Raw genomic sequence first — 20,588 nt, forward strand, 5'->3', positions numbered from 1 at the left:
TGAGTTACTGGTCATCTTGAATGAGCACCGACATTTATTGCAGGTTCATGAAACGCATCCTTTTCAAACACCACTATGTTAAATGCATAGAAATTTACAATTTACATCAATCACTTTTTACATGCTATTATTAGCTACTGTGTTTAATGCTTATTACTCTGAGATCATGAGAGTTCTTGTAGTCTTAAATATTATGGCTTATGCACATTTTCAAGTTATTTAGTCCTTCTGTATTATGTACAAGAACATTTCAATGCAAAGAAAGATTTGGGGTACCTCTCTCTCCATCTCCCACTCCATCTTAGCTAGACTAATCGAAGGCTATAAATCTAAGTTATTCACTGCACTTACGGAGCTGTCTCAGATTCTTGTGTACGGGCTTGAGCACCTTGCAGTTAAAATATATTAGTTCAAGTCCCATATTGTTTTTGAGCTGCAAAAGAGGGAAATGCCAGACAGCTACAGTTGAATGATAGTCTTCATTAAGACACCTTTTGGTAAGGTATCTTTCTCCAGTGATGTTAAAATTATTTCACATTGTCAAACTTCTCTGGAAAGCGATAGCATCAAGAGATGTCAGAGGAGAATTTCCTGAATTCTCCTGCTACAGCAGTATGCTGCTCACCTGGGACATATTAAGCAAGGTCCTTACAGAATTGAGAAAGTAGCAGAGCTTATCTCCCGGCAAGCCGCTGTAATCCTAGCAGTTTTCAATTTTATCATGTTTTGTTTAATACTTCTTGAATTACTTTTTTTTTTTTTTTAAGGTTCTGTGTGTGAAAATAAGGTTACAGAAAAGTAGATGAGAGTAAGTCATTATCTGTCATTTATGTTACAATTCATAATGCTTTAGAACAGGGACTCATCTCTGTCTTTTTGAAGATTATACTATTTCAGTGCTATGCCAAACACCTCCTAATCATGTAACTATGACTGCTGTAAGTATTCAAACTAGTGTCAATGTAACACTGCACTCTTTATTTCTGCCCAATTTAGTGGTGAAATACTGCTATGAACTGTTAAAAAAGCTGAAATTTTGTACTCCCCAAATGCAAATAAGTTTCTCTAGTGGAAAAGGAGATTATGATACACAAACTTCAAGAACTTCAGAAAAAATGAGAATCAACAAAAGGAGAGGAAGGCCTGCTACATGCAGTTTTATCAATACAAGAAATACAGAGAAAAATTAGTTGTGATCAGTGTATATTAATGTCAAAATGAACGACATTTGTCACTTAACAGATTCAAGAAAGAAACCAAGCTACTAGTGCGTGTAAGAAAAGGCAAAAATTTTAGTCAGATGAGACAGATCTATGAGTAAAAACACAGAATAGAAGAAAGGGTGAATAAGGACATCGGACAGCCTTGCTTCTATGACAGCCATGAATTTAATTTCTGTCAGATTGAAAGGAACATATAGTAGGAAATGGTTTGATATTCAGCCGTGCCATATCAGATCACTTGGAAAAGATTTGGGGCAAAGCTAGAATGTATTATAAAATAGATATTTGAAACAAGCATTTGAAACATAAATAAAATATGTATATGAGCACAGATTATTCCTGTAAGAAAAAGTGAAGGAGAGTATCTAACGTATTGCAGGATGGCACTGACAGAACTCTCCACTGAAAGCACTGCTAAACCCATTCTTCCCATATCGTGAATCTTTTCAGCTCTGAATTAACGTGACGACTCTGTTTGACAACTTCTGTTCATTTTTGCATAGCACAAAAACATCTCCCTTAGAAAGTGGGTTTAGGCCCAAACATTGAAGTGTACTAGGAAGTTTTATGAGAGTCAGAACCTCAGCATAATCATATGCAGAAAACATTGCTTACGATTTTGCTTAAAACATAATGTGTTTTGAGGATCAGGGCACTGTAAAATAGTATTATTATAGTTAAGAGTCAGGAATGAATGATTTGCTCCTTTCCTAAGCCATAGAGAAATATGCTAGAAATGATACTAAGATGAATCTAGGAACAATTCCTAGTTAAGTGTTTACAAGGGTTTAAGAAAGTTTGTTTAACCCCCAAAGAAAAACCATCTATCTGCTCTAAAGACCCATTGCTGGAAGAGTTCAACTTGTAACACTACAATCATTGTGGCCAGCCCACAGCAAGAGAACAAGTGCTATCCCTGTTGCTTTTAATACAAATCAGCACAAGTTTTAATTAACAGTAAAGGTTTGGGAACTAGAATCAACACACATTATTAAACAGCACAATTTCAGTAAAAGCAACCACCAGCTGCTGCTCTGAAATGTGTTTACCTATTTGCAGGTAAATTGACATCTATCAAAACCTAAAAAAATCAATCCAAATACAAGTTGGGCATATTATCTGTAATATACTTCAGGAATCAGATGAAAATGACGTGTCTTCAGGAAGTACTTGAGTCTATGAAACTTTCTAAAGTGGACACCTTAGAAAAAAAACCTTCAGAACACAAGCTGCCAAATAAAGGGAGACAGCAGAGTCCTCAGCGTGTGAGACTACTTGGTACTCAGTAGGTGTCACACACTGGTACCTAAAAACTGCAGTCAACAGCAGGGCCTGTCTGAGCTCTGCATTATTTATTTTATGGGCTCTCCAGACTTCCGAGACCTTATTCTGATAACGTAAGTGAGAAGGTGAGATATAGGAGGAGAGTGGAATGACTGATGCCAGGCTGATACTACCTATGGAGTAAGCAGCCAAAGGATAATGACATGAACACGAGGGTGGTTTTGTGATAGTGACACTGGATCCAAATTCAGGAGTCTGAGGAGATACATTATGCACTCAGAAAAGCTATTGTCTTTCTTGCAGTCTCTCTTACTTATTTAGACTGATCTTTTTTTTGTAAATGCAAGCATGATTTAACACTCCGGGAATACTCAAAACTTAAAGAGGTACAGCGTCTCAGATGACCACTGTAAATCAACTGCTTGATGTACAGGCACTTCAGATATTACTGGCAGAAGTAAAATTTAATATAGTTTGCCAGCATGTGGAAAAAAATTAAGGTCTGACTCAATGAAGTCAGTGTGAATTTGGCTTGAATCAGCCATCTGCTACCTATATTAAGTACTATAACATTGTCTGCATAAACTCAATTCTGATCACATTTGACATTTCTTACAGTGCTAAAATTTTGTCATTTGTCAACTTGTATTTTTAGACCTCTCTTGGACTGACTGCCAGGGCGCCATATGGCAAAATTAGAAGTGTTCCTAATCCAAAGCATTTTAAAGGAATACTAACACATTAGTTAATAAAGAACAAATTAAAGCGATTGCAGATGATTGTAAATTGATGGATTTTATTTTTCTTAAAAAACATGATGGAATAATAATATAATAATTCTAAAAATCCTTCATGTTAGTATGCTACCTACTGACCCATCTACAAACACTTTGTATGAAGTTGCTGCGTTCAGAGTGATTTTGAGTATGGTGTAATATTTTAAAGGGCTTACTTTAAATTACCATGTCTTTTTTGTTGTTGTTGTTAAACTAATCAGTCTATTACCCATACTATAAATGTTATTGTAACCTGAAACACAGAGACTAAGGCCAACACAGACAACTAAGCTGTCTAACATGTTAAATAGCTTTTTTTTATTTTCCCAGATGGAAGCCCCAATCTAAGGAAGATTCTGGTTTGGGCAGATTGTTGCTGAAGAAAATGCACTAGCAACTTCAGAGACACAAACAGAACCCTGTCTTCCTACATAGGGTCTTTCTTTACTCCTTTGGATAATCAGAGATGTTACTTTAGAGCCTTGCATGTACAAGTTACAGTAAAGTCTTCCCGTGTTCAGTTTTTTCAGTTGTCTTCATGTCCCAGGCTATAGGGATCATCCCAGCCAGAACAACTACCAAATACCCTGCCCAATTCCATAAACTCCCCAGCACGGATTAGCCACAGAAATAAATCTACACATCTAAAGCCAGTAACTTGGTCACTTCATGGAGGAAATGCTAGGTAGTGACCTGGCAGCACCCTTTCCCCAAGTGAGCAGGCTGCAAAAGAAGCACTACCACACTTGGGCAGCCCACCGCATGCACATCCAGATGCACTGTGAAATCACAGCAACAGCAAATCAAATCCTGGAAATCAGAGTACCCAAAGCTCAGCAGCTTCACTTGGGACATGGTAATCTTCGGCAACTCTTCAAAAGGTATGTCTTAGCAGGATATAGTGCTCTTTGCTAAGATTGTGTGCAGTGGAACAGGATCCCACCTATCCTTGCTTGCTCGTAAAACCTATAAAAACTCAATTATTTTTTTTCTCTCATGAGTTTCCGGGTATAGGGTAATGCATAACATCACTAGCCTTCACTGGAAACAGCTCTTCTCTTCCATTCTCCGAGTCTTGTGCTGGCTTGAATTTTGAGTCTGCGCATGAATTGACAGACGATGTGCACACACACACACACACAAACAACTGTTAAACTTGTTCTATGTCAATGATTGCTTCTTGTCCAGCTATGTGATTTAGAAAGAATAAAGAGGTTAGTAGGGAGGCAACGGCAAAGTCACAAAAGACAAATACAACAGTGATACTGTTCGTTAGCCAAGTACACTAGCTCATTTTAATCTCTTCTAAGAGTACATTACATCACAACTCTTTATCTGTCCCTAACTGTATCAACTTTTAAGAACCTATAAATTATAATGAAAATACAACATTAATCTTCACTGCTTACCTCACCATTGTAAAAGCATTTATTAACATAAGCCATCGGAAGGGGTCTCCTTATGCAGAACGCAGTTATGGAAAGCTCACTCAGAATAAATCTCAATTTTGAGCTCCCTAGCTCAAAACGTCCCATGTTCTGTAGAGGTATTAACTAGGACCTCCCTAAGGCCCATGTCTCAAAGGCACAGCTGTGAGTAACAGCTGATTTGACAGGCACCACATGAATGTTACACACTGCTTTGGAAAGGTCTGACTGAAGGTCAATTAAACTATCAAAACATTGGTTTCTTTGAGGCTTTCTGTTGTCTACCGGATTTATTGCCTAGCATGTTACATACACCCCTCACAGCAATTGCACTCAGTCAGGTGCAATGATTAAGGAGGAAGCTGGATAATAATGCATGGCAACAGCACAGTTTATTTCTTAACCTTTTTATTTTCTTTAGATTACTAGCACTGCAAGTCTTAGCTCTTTATAATTAAAGGCCTCTATAGTGCACAGAAAATCCTCGAATTGCTGTTGTTACAAGCATTTAGAAGGAATCTGGCTCTAAATTTAGTTAGGAGTTTTAAAAGACCTAAAAAATATTTTATTATATACCTAGGAAAGAACGCTACTCTACTTAAACCATGTAAAATCACTTTAGCTTTTTCTGTAGAGTTGAAGCTTTTACCCTCTTCCAGTCACTGAGATATATAAGCACTAACATCACTACCCTCAGACAAACCAAAGTGGTTTGCTTGTCACCTTCTATGTCCCTTCACTATGAACATTAGAACAGAAAAAAACAGGCTTTTCCTCCAGTGATTCATAACACACCAAGTATATGATACCACAACAGTCTATGAAATCTATCTTCTGATATCTATGTCAAATAAATTAACACAATGAGCATAACCAAACCATTACACAGATTCGGCACGAGGGTACATACCAATTATGACATACTATGCAGTTCCACCTCTCAAATTCAGTTTCTCTGAATGATGATGTAGACCAGCTAGCATCTCCATGACCAAATGGTATTTGTCATTTGAGTAAACACTGTAGTTACACAAACAGAGTGTCTGAAATCTATTTTCTCAGTCACAGGGTTTAGATCAATATTTCTAACTACATCTTGGAATTTCTCTGGGTAAGAAAAACTCAGAGCATGATATTTTACTTTATGCATTTGAGCCTTCTAAATTGACTTGATACTACTGACAGTAAGCCTAGAAAACACATGCTTTAACTGTGCCTTTCTCTGCAGTATTACTTCTCATTTATATGCTTTGTGGGAATAAGCACAGTATTACAAGGCACTTTATGCCCATTTCAATAACTCCTGATGCTACGCCATATACATGAATTATACATCTCTTGTCATCATTGAGAAGTAAATAATATTCACTTACTATTGTTTCCACCCGTATTCTCTAGTATTTAGTAGTAGGTCTAGAGAGTAACTGGCAGAAAGGGCAGTTTAAAATGTTTTACTGCACTATATACATAGATTCATAATAATGGCAGTGAGAGCACAGCTGACCTCCACAAGAGTTTATTTTTGTTAGGATTTGGTTAGGATTAATAGCTAAAAATATTCCCCAAACACGCTCCACTGCCTGGTCTTCCAATCCTGAATGAACAGTTACAGCCCTGCCGTTGTTCAAGGGGTGCACAATGGTCTGAACAGAAGCCTGTAAGACAGCAGTGGAATAAGGGAAATGCACTCAGAAAAAGCCACAACCATGCTTCATCCCAAATATTATTGATCTCTCAAGTCCTGGCTTCAGCAAAGGGAGAGTTTCTTTGCAATGCTTTATATTTTTGAGATGGTTTATATGGAGAATTCAAAGTCTAATGCCCTGGGGCAAAAAGTAAATTAAGCATAATCCAATTTACAGTTACAGAAAAAAATCTAGACAACATCATGCTTTACTACATGTAATGGCTTTATGAAATATATAAAGGCTACTCTTCTATAAAATATATATTTTTTCATTCCAAAATGCAAATTTTAATTCATATTTACTCAAGACTTTCTTGTTTAATGTTTAAAACTTACTTCTATAAGAAAGACACACAGTGGCCAAATTAAAGATCTATTATAGTGTTTTTATTAACAAACTTTCATTGGAAAGTTCTGGGCGCATTAACATAGGAGGCACATTGGCTTCGATGTTTGGCATTTGACAATCAACAGAATTGCACTTCACTGTCACAGCCTTGCTACAACAGTGTGAATTTTCATGGCAACCTTCACAGTGAGCCTCTCCCACTGACCTATTCAGCAGGTGGTTTTCATCATTTTGGTCAGCATTCAAAACCTGGTCGTTCTGCAAAGAACGCTGATCTATCATCTTGCTCTCAGCTTTCTTTTTCTGCTTTGACATAGAGGCTTTCTTGCTTTCAACCCCGTTTGCTTCTGTGCCACCCTTTTCATCACACTTGTCCGTCTTCTGGCAGAATCCCTTGTGGTTGTTGGATACACTGCTCTCACATTCAGAGCAATGAACAATGAGAGGACCTACACTGCGGCAGAGAAATTGCGAGGAACTCATTACCTTTGGAACTGTTCTCATGTTTTCCTCTGGGTTTTGGTGAGCGTGTGAATCTGTCCTGTTTATTCTCTGATGGGTCTGAAACTGTTGCACTGACTGGAGGAAAAAATTTTTAGGCAGCGAGTTCTGCGTCATCGTTCTTTTGAGCCTTCCTTGGAGGCAACTGCAGTGGAGGACATGCTGGACTGGGTGCACATAACCTTCAGCAGCTTGCTGTAAAGCATTTATGGGACCCACAGGGTTTGGGATCTGTACAGTTCCAGGTGAAGGAGAGCACTGGTAACAGAAGGGATTGCTTAGCTGTTGACAGGAGTGCGGACTCCACTTGACTGCTACTTGTTTATATGGATCTGGACAGCTGCACTGCCTGTTTTGAGAGAAGATTGGGCATAGAGCATGTTGGTCGATAGACTGTAACACAGCTGAACCAGCAACGTTTTTTATGCTTTTGCTCACTTCACTATTATATACCGAATGCATAGGCATACAGGTGTTTTGGGACCTGCTACTGAAGAGTTCTGAGCAAATATGAGTTTCCTCATACGTCACTTTCTCTGCAGGGTTACAGACACCAGCTTGTGATGCCAGCGGCTCAAGCTCATAGTGCTCATGCTCCATTTCTGGTTTTTGACTTCTGGAGTCCAGCTGATACTTGCTAATGGGATGTGATTTATTTTGACTTCTGCCTCCTTGGGCTCCTGAAAGGGTCTGAGAGAAGGCATTACACCGCAATTTTTTTGGTAGCGGGATTTGGCCACAAGTGCCCTGAGGTCCAAGGCATCGGCACATGCACTGAAAGAAGAACGTTGCAAAAGCCCAACTAATGCACATTATAAGCATCATGAAAGTGCCAAGCTGTGTGTATGCCAACACTGTAGAGGGCATCATCATTGCTCCAGCTACAAATGTTGTCAATGCAGCCATTGCAATAGCAGAACCCATACGGCTTAAAGAAAAAATCACCTTTCCCTCTCGGTCAGAGTCAGGAGCAAGGCGATAAGCCACTCCATAATGAACAGCAAAGTCTACTGATAAGCCAACAGCCACAGAAATAGTGACAGATTCTAGTACATTCAGCTCCCATCCAAGAAGAACCAGAGAACCTACAGTGACAAAAATAGTTCCAGCTATTGAAACTATTGCGTAAAGGCTTATAATTATATTCCAAGTTGTAAGAAGCATTACACTAAATGCAACAGCAACCGAAAGACCCATGGCAATAAGAGTACCATCAGAAAGACTGTCCTGAAGATCATAAAATTCTAAATTGCTTACAAACCAACCATTGCTAAGGCCTTCAGGAGCAGAACTAAGCTCATTTGAAATCCATGAGTCAACCTCTTTGTAGAACTGATGCATTTTCTCATAAGCCAGTGTGAAGAGGTAGGTGCTTTGAAACTCCAGCACCACTGCCCTGATGGTGTCATTAAGGTCGAAGCGAGGCCCTGGGGTTTTGCTATCTAAATGGTACCCTGTGCTTCTTTCTAGCTCCATTATAGCTCTCTTGATGCATAACTCAAAAACTTCTTGTTTGTACGGAAAGCTCCAGTGGCTGCAGCAGGGGTAAAGAGATGGCTCATCACAGTCCTGATTTTCCATCCACTGCTTAAATGTTTCAATAAAACAGCTTGTGAAGTCTTGTTCTTCAGTCTGATAAAAGAATGTTTGATTTCTTAACTTCTGACAGAAGCGCAAAATCCAAACCTGTGAAGCGGGGCTAGCAATATTAAAACTGCTATCTAGTTGCAGCTTTCCTTTACTTTTAGGATTTAAAGGGTCACCGTTATCTTCAGGAGTGACACCCCAGATTACTGTAATAGGCATGTGGAGCTCCTCTCCGTGGTGGACACGTTCAAACATAAAAAGTTTTTTTGTATTCTGCATCATATCGTTCAAATGGGTGAGAAGACCTAAATACCTGAAACTCAGAGAGCTCCAATGACGGCAATTTCATCTTTGGATTAACACACACAATATATGCTCCACCGATTGTTAAGGCAAGGAACCAGAAAAGCCAAATATAACGGAATTTGATAACAATGCATGGCAAAACTTTTTCAAAAAATATCCTGGATGCTTCTGAGACTGCAAAAATAATCTTGTGGAAGGTTTGGCACAACACTGTCCAGCAGTTTTTGTTGTTGTATACCCTCTGCTGAGGTTTTTTAAAGCAACTGAAAATATTGAGAAGATACCGTTCATGTAATACAACTACAGCAGGTAGCCAGGTAACCATCAAAACATAATTTACCAATATGGCAGTGCCGGCATAAACACCAAAACATCTGATTGCTGTGATATTGCTGACATAATTAGCATAGAAGGCAGCAGCGGTAGTAAAACTGGTGACAAACATGGAAAGAGCAGCGTGCTGCAATGTGATGCTCACTGTCTCAGAAGTTCCAGCATGAGGTTTATCAAATTTTGTGTAGTTCCAAACATCACATAATACAAAAGCATCATCTGCTCCAATCCCAACAAGAATAATTAATGCTGTGAGATTCATGAATGGAAAGAACTCAAAATTAAATACTACCCGATAGAGAAAATAAGAAACAATCAAGGAACTAATTATTGCAAACATAGTCATCAGCGTGATAAACATGGACTTCGTGTATACACACATAACTAATAAAACAATTACAATGGCTATGGCAGGATACACAGTATCCATCAGTAGGTAATCTTGAAACAAACTATGTTTTATTCCAAACTCAATCCCCGTGACAGTTGTTACACCATCAGAAGAGTTCCAGTTCTCAAAGTTGTCTAGGTAAATACTCATCATGCTTTCTCCTTTCTCAGTTGGAGAGAAGAGCATGCTATATTTTAAAGCTGGTAAGACATAGTCAGCTGTCTTTGGGCTTAGGAAATCCTTGTCCACTAGATAGTGAAGGATCTGGTAAACAGCATTGTACTTGGTACATTTGCGAGGCACGTTTGTACACTTGAGTTGGTCCTTCCTTTTGGCATTCATATCCCAGCAGTCCGGCCCCAGGGTCCCATTGTAGTAGTATTTGGCACATGTGCGAAGCAGCTTTAGGGTGTGAGAGACATCTCGTTCTACAATTTTTTGACACGATGACCTGTTGTTTAGAATGGCAATATAATTGCCCAGAGTCCAGCTGGGACAGCACGAAGCAGCAGTGGCTCTCTGGCAGAGATCGCCAAACTGGGAATGGGATCTGATCTGTGTAAAAACAGGCAGAGCCAAAAATTCATTTTAAAGCAACCACCTGAATTTTTAGAAACATTCAGACACACAAAAAAATCCTTAAGTGATAAAAATTCAGTTTACAGTCCTTTTGTGTTAACATTTTAAATTTCTATTTCTGCATGCATTGGTTTTGATCAGCGTCCTCTTATATACACCAGACTGAACCAGCAGTAACTCAGTGTTCTGACTTGTCAACGCAGTGTAGATTTGGCAGAAGAGTTAAGAATACTGTATTTCTATTGTTTGAAGACGCACTGAGTTTTTTTCCAGACTGAGGATGGTTAATTCTCTTCTATTATCTCATACTATAGTCCTGAAAAGAGACCATCAGCTATACCTTAACAAAGTTTCATTCTGCTTTCAATCACATACTGATGTTCCTAGGAGAAGCAGGGATTTACCATCCAGAAGAAAGGACATGACAGCTTTTACAATGACTACCATCATCTGACCTATCTTCTACAACCCCCACTTTGAGTTTTTTCTTGCTCTCATATAGCTGACAAATATTTCTCCCGAACAGGTCAGCATGCTGCTGCCTAGGCATTGCTTGTCCAAGTCATGCAGGGATTTCCAAGTCACAACATAATTCATCTGTGGCATAAGGCCCCATAAAATAAGCGCTGTTACACAGAGATGGCAGTCGTGCCTCTGAACATTGCACCCACCATGGGAAGAAGTCCCATGGGTCAGCACAAGAGTGAAGGAACAGAGAAAGATGCAGCAGGAAGGCCAGAGAAGTTACAGGGACAACCAGGCACCAGTGGCAAATGCAGACAAGGCACAGAGCTAGGTCACAGTGAGGGGAACCTCTGTTGTCAGCTCAAGTCAATGCCCCAAGCCGTGGAACTTCTATCAGAGCTTTATGAAAATGATAGCAATTTTAACATTTTGGTTAAGGAATCTCCTTACCTAAATGACTGTTAATCTGGTATGTGGAAAGTCTTCTTTGACTTTAAGAATATTCCAGATTTAGTTGAAACTACTAAGTGCAGGACTTAACTAAACTGCCATAAGACACTTTTGGCAAAATTAAAGCATCTTTAAGTAAAATTGAAACTGCTAAGTAACAATGTTAGATCATGGAAATGTTTTCAAGTTGGTAAAACTCATTCTTTATGCAGCAGAGGGAATTTAAGTCTTAAAATTTTCATGTCTGCTGCTACACAAAACTTTCTGGCTTGTTGTATGTGCTGAACTAGAACTAATCCTTCAAATACTTAGATACATGTAAAACTTCAGTCTTAATCAAGTTGCCTATAATGAACACATTTTAATAAAGTCATTAAAGCTATGTGCTTAAGAGTTTACAGGACTGGGACCAGAAATCATTATCCATGTATATTTCAGATCACCTCAATTCAAAACATACTACTTTGCTTTTCTAGCAAAATTGCATGGGTTTATTATTAGCAATCATTTATAATGCAGACAAAACCTTGCAGTTAGGGATTCTCATGACAGTTATAAAAGCTTTAATATGGACTTAATTTTGTCAACCAATTTCTGAACAATAACAAATTGGCATTCCAAAAAACCAGGATAATTCACATTTGATTGTTTCCAGATAAAAACACTCACACATGCAAACACAGGAAAAACCGAACAACCTATTAAATAAAAGGAAGCACTGGAATAGCCTATCTGTGTTTTTCATGGCACACCTCCAGGTTTATCTTATGAGGATATAATAGGCAAACCCTTGGGTCAGGCAGGCAAATTGGTAGGAAAGGATTGTATTGTCTTCTCTGCATATTCAAGTTCAAAACAGGACAATGAGGGTTATATGCTGTTCTTCAACACTTGCTGCAGGCCATAAACATTCACCGGTAAAGTAACTGCTGCCAAAGATAAAGTAACATGAGCTGGCAGCTGGAAATGAGAAATTAAAATGCAAAATTTAGCTTGGGATAGCTTATTAAAACACTACGTAAAATGTTAATACATTGTAGCATTGGGCTTTGTTAGTGATCCAAAGGTATGGCAAAGGTCATTTTGCTGTTGCCTAACTCGGTCAGCCACTGGCAAGATTTCCATTTGTTTTGGAACAACTAAAGAAACCAAGCAATGCAACCTGCGCACATGCTGCGTCTGTAGGCAGACCTGCCCAAATGGATATATGAAGTGACAGAAATCACAAATACATGTTTTTGGGGAAGCAGTCTGAGAAGATAATTTACAGTCTTTGAAGTTTATAAAATAAGTGTTTATGGTTTATAGGGAAAACATCCTGCAATTACCAGCTGAAAGAAAGGGCTCTTCTCATTCAAGTAGTTACAACATTTCTTACAGCTATTTTGTATATAATATTTCCATGAAGATTATAGGACTACCATATGCTGAGCAGCTGTACAATGAAGCCCCTGACTGTCAGTAAAATATACAGTTAAAGTGGATACAAGCAGATGGGAATACAATTATCACATGGGATATATTGTTAGCTCATATTAAAAGCAAATACTACGTGGTGCTGAAATCCCACTTGTCATTCAAAAATTACATAAACACTAAGGTTCACATTTTCAGAAAACACTGTCCATTCTTGGAATACAGAAAGTTTTGCCACTCATTTGAACAGAAACAGAATTTTGACCCTCAACAGTGATGAATTCAACAACAAAACTGACTACAGCCAGAGGAGATTCGGTAAGACTGGAAGGCCACAGAAGTGTCAATTTCTTCTGATAGCTACAGTGCAAGTCAGCCTCCTCTCTAGAGACTGGTTGTTAGCTGAACTTCACATTTAGAAGTGGGACTTATGTCAGCACTTCATTTGAGTTCTAAAAAGTGTTAGAAATGCTCAGAAATTGTTAGGATTGTTTAGAAATGTTACTTGTAAATAGCAAGCATTTAAAAAAAAAAAGGAAAAAAGCTTCAGCCTTTTCTCAACCCCGTGTCTTACTTTTATTACACATTTACATATATAGACCAGCAATAACTAAAACACCTAACCATATCAGTTTATTTTGTCAACTACCTAGCTAAAAGACCATGCCACTATCATGCTGCACTACTGTTGTGCTCAGCTGATGTGCCTGATTATTCTTAAGTAAATACGTAAATTACAACAAAGATCCATAGAAACATTATATGCAACAAATACTCTTTATGAATATTTACATCATTCTGGATGTGGCTGAAGGAGACAACATTTTATTTTCTCAGGTGTTCTTATTCTGAAGGATGAGCTATTTTCATGGAGTCAAGATGTGTGGTGCTTGGTTTTTTACTTTCATGCTTCCCTCAGAAAGTAAAGCCATATTTGAAATAACATTTTACTATAAAAGTATGTGTATAGGGAGGGAAAAAGTCATCAGAAGTAATGTGAGCATTAAAAACAGTATTTTTCAGAGGTAATTACCTGTCTTTATTTTCTTACACAGATATATTATTTTTTATTCAGACAGCATTGTTTTGCAATGATTGGTATCGTCCTATATATAGGACGGTATATAATCCTCCTCCACCCCATTCTGGATGGCATTAGTAGCAAAAACAAATTCCTCTGTATAATCTAATTGTAGAGATTGTTGTTTGTTAGCTTTCTCTACACAGACTGACCATTTTACAAGGATGTGAACAATGTCAAATGCTCTCATATACTGTTGGATGACAATGAGCAGCAAAATGAAGCTCAAATAAATGCTTTCTATCTGCATATTAAATAATAATACAACATCTTTACTTACCCTCAAGTTATCTACATTGCACATTGACTTAATTGCATTCAAATTCCATAAATTCTCTCCTTCTGTTGATGTAAATACCACTCGTGAATAGCGATCACCTGAAATTACAGGAGGACGGTTTATGGACTATTTGGTTGTGTCTGACATCAAATACTGATGTAAAATCCCACCATTCCAATGATGCCAATGTATTTTTTTTCAGGTCATGGGAATCCACCTCCTTTTCAAGATGATAATATATTTATCTGTAAGACTTAGTCCACATGAAAGTTTCAGTTTCCTTAAAGTGCTTATAGTAAATATGGCATCTTAAATATTACATACTATTTAGAAGCTCTACAGACTTCTACTCAAGCAAACTATCTTCTGAACTATGACAAACAAATAAAAAAAAATCCAACAACAGAAGATCTAATCAGCAAACTATGACATTCTTGGCACAGCATAATGTCAGTGCATAGATAATAGAAATCAAAGGCTGATTTAGTAAGACATTCAGGAGTGTAAATAATAATTATAAAGATGTTTCTACAAGACTTTTTGCTTTAGAAGCAAATGACTGCAGTGGAAATTGTGATATCTGTAAGGCCATTTTAAATAATTCTACAGTTTAGATACATACAGCTTAAATTAAAAATTAAATCATATTTATTATAAGACAGCTTTTAGGAAAAGAAATCATTACTTAGTGGCATAGCTGACAAGGGAAACATATATACATGGACATATGTATGGTACTGAGTAACAATATATGGTACTTTGGGTTAAGAAACATTATCACTTTAATTATAATATTTCCAAAAACAAAAGGCTGATTTTTTCCCACTGCTGAGAATATGCAGAGCTGTTGCCCTTCACAGAACCGCAATGAAAAGACTCAGCGGTAGTGCCTTATGATCTCTGGCTGTGCTTTAGGATCAAGGAAACTGAAATCTGTTGATCCTAGAGCAGACACAGAAGGATACCAATGACCAATACGGGTCAAGAGGAAAACAACTGATTTCTTTACATAACAAACTGGAAACTCCCATAGAAGCACAATTCCTTCAAGACTGACACAACTGAGACTATGCAGGAACAGTAATGGAAAGAATGAGTCTATACAGACATAGCTGGCAGGAGTTAATTCTGCTTCAAGCTATAGTTAATGCTCAGTAGTGTTTCTAATACATTTCCTCTTCCTTATGAAATAACTTTTCAGTCTAATTTGGTTCTGCTCACAATGATGACATTGTTCATATTGTCTCACTTTACATGTAAAACCTCAGTGTAATTGAAAAACAAATAAATCTGTTTTTCACCTGTTTTTACTGCTCATTGCTTTCTCTCTCAGGTCAATAGTATAAACAAATAATTTCATAATTATGTTTTTGTGCTCTGTTATCAGTCCTCACACATACAAGTAGCAGCAACAGAGCCCAAGTCGGCATTCTTTGAATAAAGATGAAATCTACATCTGCTAATGTGTGTAATCTGCCATAATGTAACTTATCAATGTTTTGTCTTATGCTTTGCAAAAAGTTTAATAAAGACTTCTTTGTCCTCCAGTTTAAACATTTTCAAAAGCTTTTACTACTTTAAGAATTTGTGGGATTTTTGGTTGGTTTTGAGATCTTTTGGTTTTGTTTTGATTTGTTTTTAAAAACAGCCTAAATTCTGGGCAGGATATGACCTGTGGATGTCTTTTAGGAAAGAGTCTCATATAAACATCCAGAGCAAAAGTAATTTGTTTTAGGTGGTTTTCTTTTTTTTAGAGTTGATGGCACAGACAAAACACAACTTCTTCCCCAGTGTGAGTTAAGTGCTATGTCTATAAGCATACATAAAACACTGCCCTTACACTGATTACAGCATTATCAACAACAGGATATCTTTACAGGAAATGGAACCACTTTAAGGACATAATTGCTTCCTAGGAAGAACCAATAGAATATAACATTTTAGCCCAATAATTTCAAAGGCTTCTGCACATACAAAGAAGGTGTTTATCACGAATATACTAAGCAAAAATATTTTCCTAATCAGGCATACAATAGACAGAAGACCTCAGAAATGATTCAACTGTCAGAAGCTTATTCTCCTTACATCATTTCTCCACTTACTTGGAATATCACAGAAAAAGGTATCCTTGTGAAAGTTCCATTCTGCTTGCCTCTTTTCTCTTTCGTAGTGATCATCTGACCATCTGTCATCTTGATGACTGAAACGGAATAAATGGCTTTCACTTACTTTACCAAAGAAATTGTTAAAAGACGTATCCAAACAAGTTACACATCTCAGTAGCTCTTCTATTACAGTGTGACTTCTTTATTCAAGAACTGAAACATTCATTGCATTTTTTGTTATTAGAGACTTCAAAGGCTGACACAATATTTCAAAAATCTTATGATGGGAATTATCTAGGTCCTTGAAAATTGTAGATGACTAGATCCAATATGTATTGAAACCACTGACACTATATACAGTAAATTCAGTGGGTACTAGAGCAAGTGCTATGTACACACAAAAAAGCACAACAGAATAAAATGAATCTTTAATACAAATTCTTACCTTTTAGCTTGCTCATCTGCATATTTAAAAGGATAATTTGCAAGTGTTGCTTTGTACCCTGTGTTTTTCACCATATTGTTCCATGTAACCAGTCTCTGTCCTATTGCTGTCCCTCTTGGTTCAAAACCCTAAGAAAGATTATTATAAAATTCCATTAATACTTTTAATTCTTTAGCTCAAACAGGAAAGTGGAAACATGACCGAAGTGATGTATAGTTTTCATTATGAAGCATAGTTACTCCAGGCATCTGCTCTAAATGTAAAATGCTTTATGACGGGCCAGTTTGACAAAATAATGACCAACTATATAAACTGACAAGGCATTACAAATTCTTGCACATATTACTTATCTCCCCGAGAAATGGTGATTATTTAGTCTACTAAATGTTCAACTTACTTTTCAGAGTAAGGGTATTCTGTAATGTCCTCTTCTGTATCTTAATTACAACTCTTTACTGATTTTTATGATCTTTATGATCTTTTTTTTAAATGATCTTTATGAATAAAAACTTTATAAAGTTTATAAAGTTTTTTATGAATAAAAACTTTTGATCTTTATGAATAAAAAAATGAATATATATATATATATTTCTCCAAGAACTAGGCAGGTCTTCCATTTCAAAAGTGACTTTGAAATATAATTAGAATAACTTGACTGTTTTCAGAAAACAGCCACTACATACGGATATGTACAGATACATGCTACTATAATACAAATAATAATAAATTACAGGAGTAGTATATCCATATTTGAGGATGGAAAAAAATGTATTTTTTCCATAAAGCTACTCATGGGTAAAATAGCTCAAGAAAAATAAGAAATGAGCACAGTATTTAACAGAATCTGATATAGATTACTTTCAGTCTTTCAATATGGATACCATTTCATCCCCAGAAGGCACTTAGAATACCCTTTCCTTTAATAGGTCCTGGCCCGCACTCTTTGAAACTTGATTTAGAACGTATGGTCTGTGTTGTACTGTGCTGTACATCTAAAACTAGGATGAATTTACATTATTCAATGTACAGCAGTTCTGTTGTGGGGCACATGAGATTCGAATGACAACATGCAGAACTAGTTGAAACTCATGGATAACACACTCTGATGGCAACTGCACCTTTGTTATCACTCTTTGTTACCAATGTCAAAATCTGATACTTTTAAAATTATTTTTGCTAAAGGAATCACCAGGCTCTTTAACATTTCATTTCTTTCATGGATCTATTAGACAAAGCTTGATTTTGCAAGCTTACTGCTGATGGAAACTCAGTGGAAGTTGATTCCCAAAGAGATTCACAGTACAGAGGATCTTTTCAGGCACATCAAGCATCAGGGGAATATACCAGTTGCTGTACTTGCATCCACTGTTTACTGCTAATATTGAAAAAACATCAAGCCAAAAATACTTATTGGACAGTACAAGTGACTAGTATTCACTTACCAGCAATGGATCTGAGAAATCTGGAAGATCTGGAACTAATATTCCAACCAGTGCACACACCACTATTAACACAGTACACATGCCCAGGACCACCACGGGCCAGTCAGCTATCAGCGCAGCATAGCTACATGGAGAGCAGCAGAGAAAAATATGTTACAGAAAAGAAAGTCATGCAGAAACAAACCTCCTCCCTCCTGAAACACTCTACTCGTATATAAAAAAGCTCTTCATATCAGACACAGGAAAAAATGCAGTCTTTCTCTTAGATTTTATTTATACTGCTACAGAGGTGATTAATTACGGGCTACTGAAATAGATATTTCTGTTGTTCAGTACCCGTTAGGAATTTAAACTGCCATAGGAATCATTTATGTAACATTTTTATATTAAAAATGAAAAACAAACATATGTGAAATGAAAACTCTAAGTCTAAATACAAATTTTTGAGATTAGTATTTCTTCCTTAACATTACACTTAATTTCTGGCATGGATATTATCCTTGTTTGGGACCACTAGAAAATAAATGTTTTGTTAAAAAACTCAGGATAGAAAACATCACAGTTTCTTCTTTGAAAGTTTAAGCTTATTTAAGAAAAGATATCAGAGGAAAAACAGATTTTTAAGCAGAACCCAAAAGGAAACATTTCCTCTATATTTAAAACTGCCATTTAAAAAATATACTCAAAACCTATATTCTAACTATCCACAAAATCTGTTTTAAATTCAAAGATGAAAGGGAGTTGCAACATGACACAAGCTAATCAGCATTAATGTTTTAGTCTTCTAGAATAACATACATCCTTGGACTTTAACTCCCGGTATGTTCTCAACTTTGAGAGTACAAGAGTTTTACAACCAAATCTAATTTTCATTATTTTTGGAAGATATTTTTTTTTCTGTTAAGTTGACAAAAGGTATCAGGAAAGAAAACGAAACCCAGAAATCTTAATTCCTTAACATTTTTTCTTCAAGTGAAGAGTTGAACTCATACAGCTTATGTTTCAAGGGTAACATTGTCTAATCTGGGGATCAAAGACTACTGAGAGTCCCACAAAGTTTAAAAGGCATTTAAAAATTGTAGGCTATGAATCATTCTGCACTGATTGTCTCTGTACACACTAAATATTGATCAAGAAGATTTATACCCCATTTCCTCCTCAACTTGCCTGCAATGTAACATGAAAGCAAGTTTATAGCAGAGCTAGATTATTGTACTATCTACTACTATTGTATTACTATCTTAAAAGATTGTTTCTTTTTCAGTTTTAGGCCAAGCCGTTACCTAATCACAATTTGATCATCTGCTCTAGAGAAATTTTCCATCCCATTCCTAAGATGGGATGTAATGCCCAGTTCCTTGCTCCAGCAAAAGCTTCCCATTTTTCTAACTGTAAAATCAACAGCAGCGAGCAAGCTTATTGCTGACTTTTTGTAGCACATGCAAGTCAGTATGCTCCAGGGGTCTAAGCACAGGTTTAAGGAGCAAGGGAGTCCAAAGCACTGGGTGTATCCCAATATCCCATTTGGTAAATGTGGAACAATTCTTACATTCTCACACAAGAGGTTAATTAGCAAAAGCTTGAAAAGCAATCTGAAGCATTAGTTTTTATTAAAGTGAATCACAAGGGGGCAGCTTGCCAAATGAGCAATTGTACAAAGTAGAAGAGAAGGGAAGTAAATGACCTAATAGAATTTTCCTATTTATAGGATTAAATGTTTTCATAAACACCAAGTGCTAGACTGACTAGTTATTACAGACATTTGCTCTGAAGTCATAAAATTCTACCTAAATTAGTTATATTTTCTTATTCACTAGTGCCAGATACCCCTTTGTCATGTTGTTTCTATGCTTCCATTGTCACCTGAGCAGCCCTTCAGACACTAGCTGCAAAAGAAAATGTGTCCTAGGTGAATTGTTTAAAAAGTTAATAAGCCATATACAGAAGACAGCAAGTGTTTGTTTACACTTGTACAACTGTCCTGCTTCTTACTACATGCACTGAAATTCACATAAACAAAGCTGACCTGAGATGGAACATTAAAAAAGTCCTAACCATGCTACGTTTTAATTTTGTCTGAACATAATTTGGTGCCACTGAGGGCTCTGGTTCCAACCAAGATGCCTACAGGCAGCCCAGATGTTGTCTACCTCTGAGTGGCTAAACATGTGGCAGTTCCTTTATTTTTCACCCATTAAAAAGCCAGAAAATTAGTCTAATTACGTTTTCTCTGTGAAAAGCCAATGCTATGAATTAGATTCTGCATCTGATAATTTTCAAATCCAAGAGAAAAATCTCTTCCACATCTTTCCTCAGTCAAGGCATCACTCCCATTCAGAAGGCGCATCCTTAGTGCTAAGCACGTACCTCAGCACTTTTCCGTATCGGGATAATGCCTCGTGCTTTTTGATGCCTAATTAAAACTATGCTTGCACAATGAACCAGGCATATTGTGATGTTA

At 37.0% G+C, this 20,588-nt stretch overlaps 1 protein-coding gene across 1 annotated transcript in view; it reads right to left on the minus strand.

Moving 5' to 3' along the window:
- Positions 1-6,773: 6,773 nt before the first annotated feature.
- The window catches only part of DISP1 (dispatched RND transporter family member 1), a 42,497-nt gene continuing 28,682 nt past the window's right edge, over positions 6,774-20,588 (minus strand). The window contains 6 exon segments of the mRNA XM_035561272.2: positions 6,774-9,101; positions 9,103-10,419; positions 14,136-14,233; positions 16,238-16,335; positions 16,686-16,813; positions 18,128-18,251. Of these exon segments, the coding sequence (XP_035417165.1) occupies positions 6,774-9,101; positions 9,103-10,419; positions 14,136-14,233; positions 16,238-16,335; positions 16,686-16,813; positions 18,128-18,251 (4,093 nt within the window).

This window comes from Cygnus atratus, chromosome 3, assembly GCF_013377495.2.
Source record: "Cygnus atratus isolate AKBS03 ecotype Queensland, Australia chromosome 3, CAtr_DNAZoo_HiC_assembly, whole genome shotgun sequence".
NCBI lineage: Eukaryota > Metazoa > Chordata > Aves > Anseriformes > Anatidae > Cygnus > Cygnus atratus.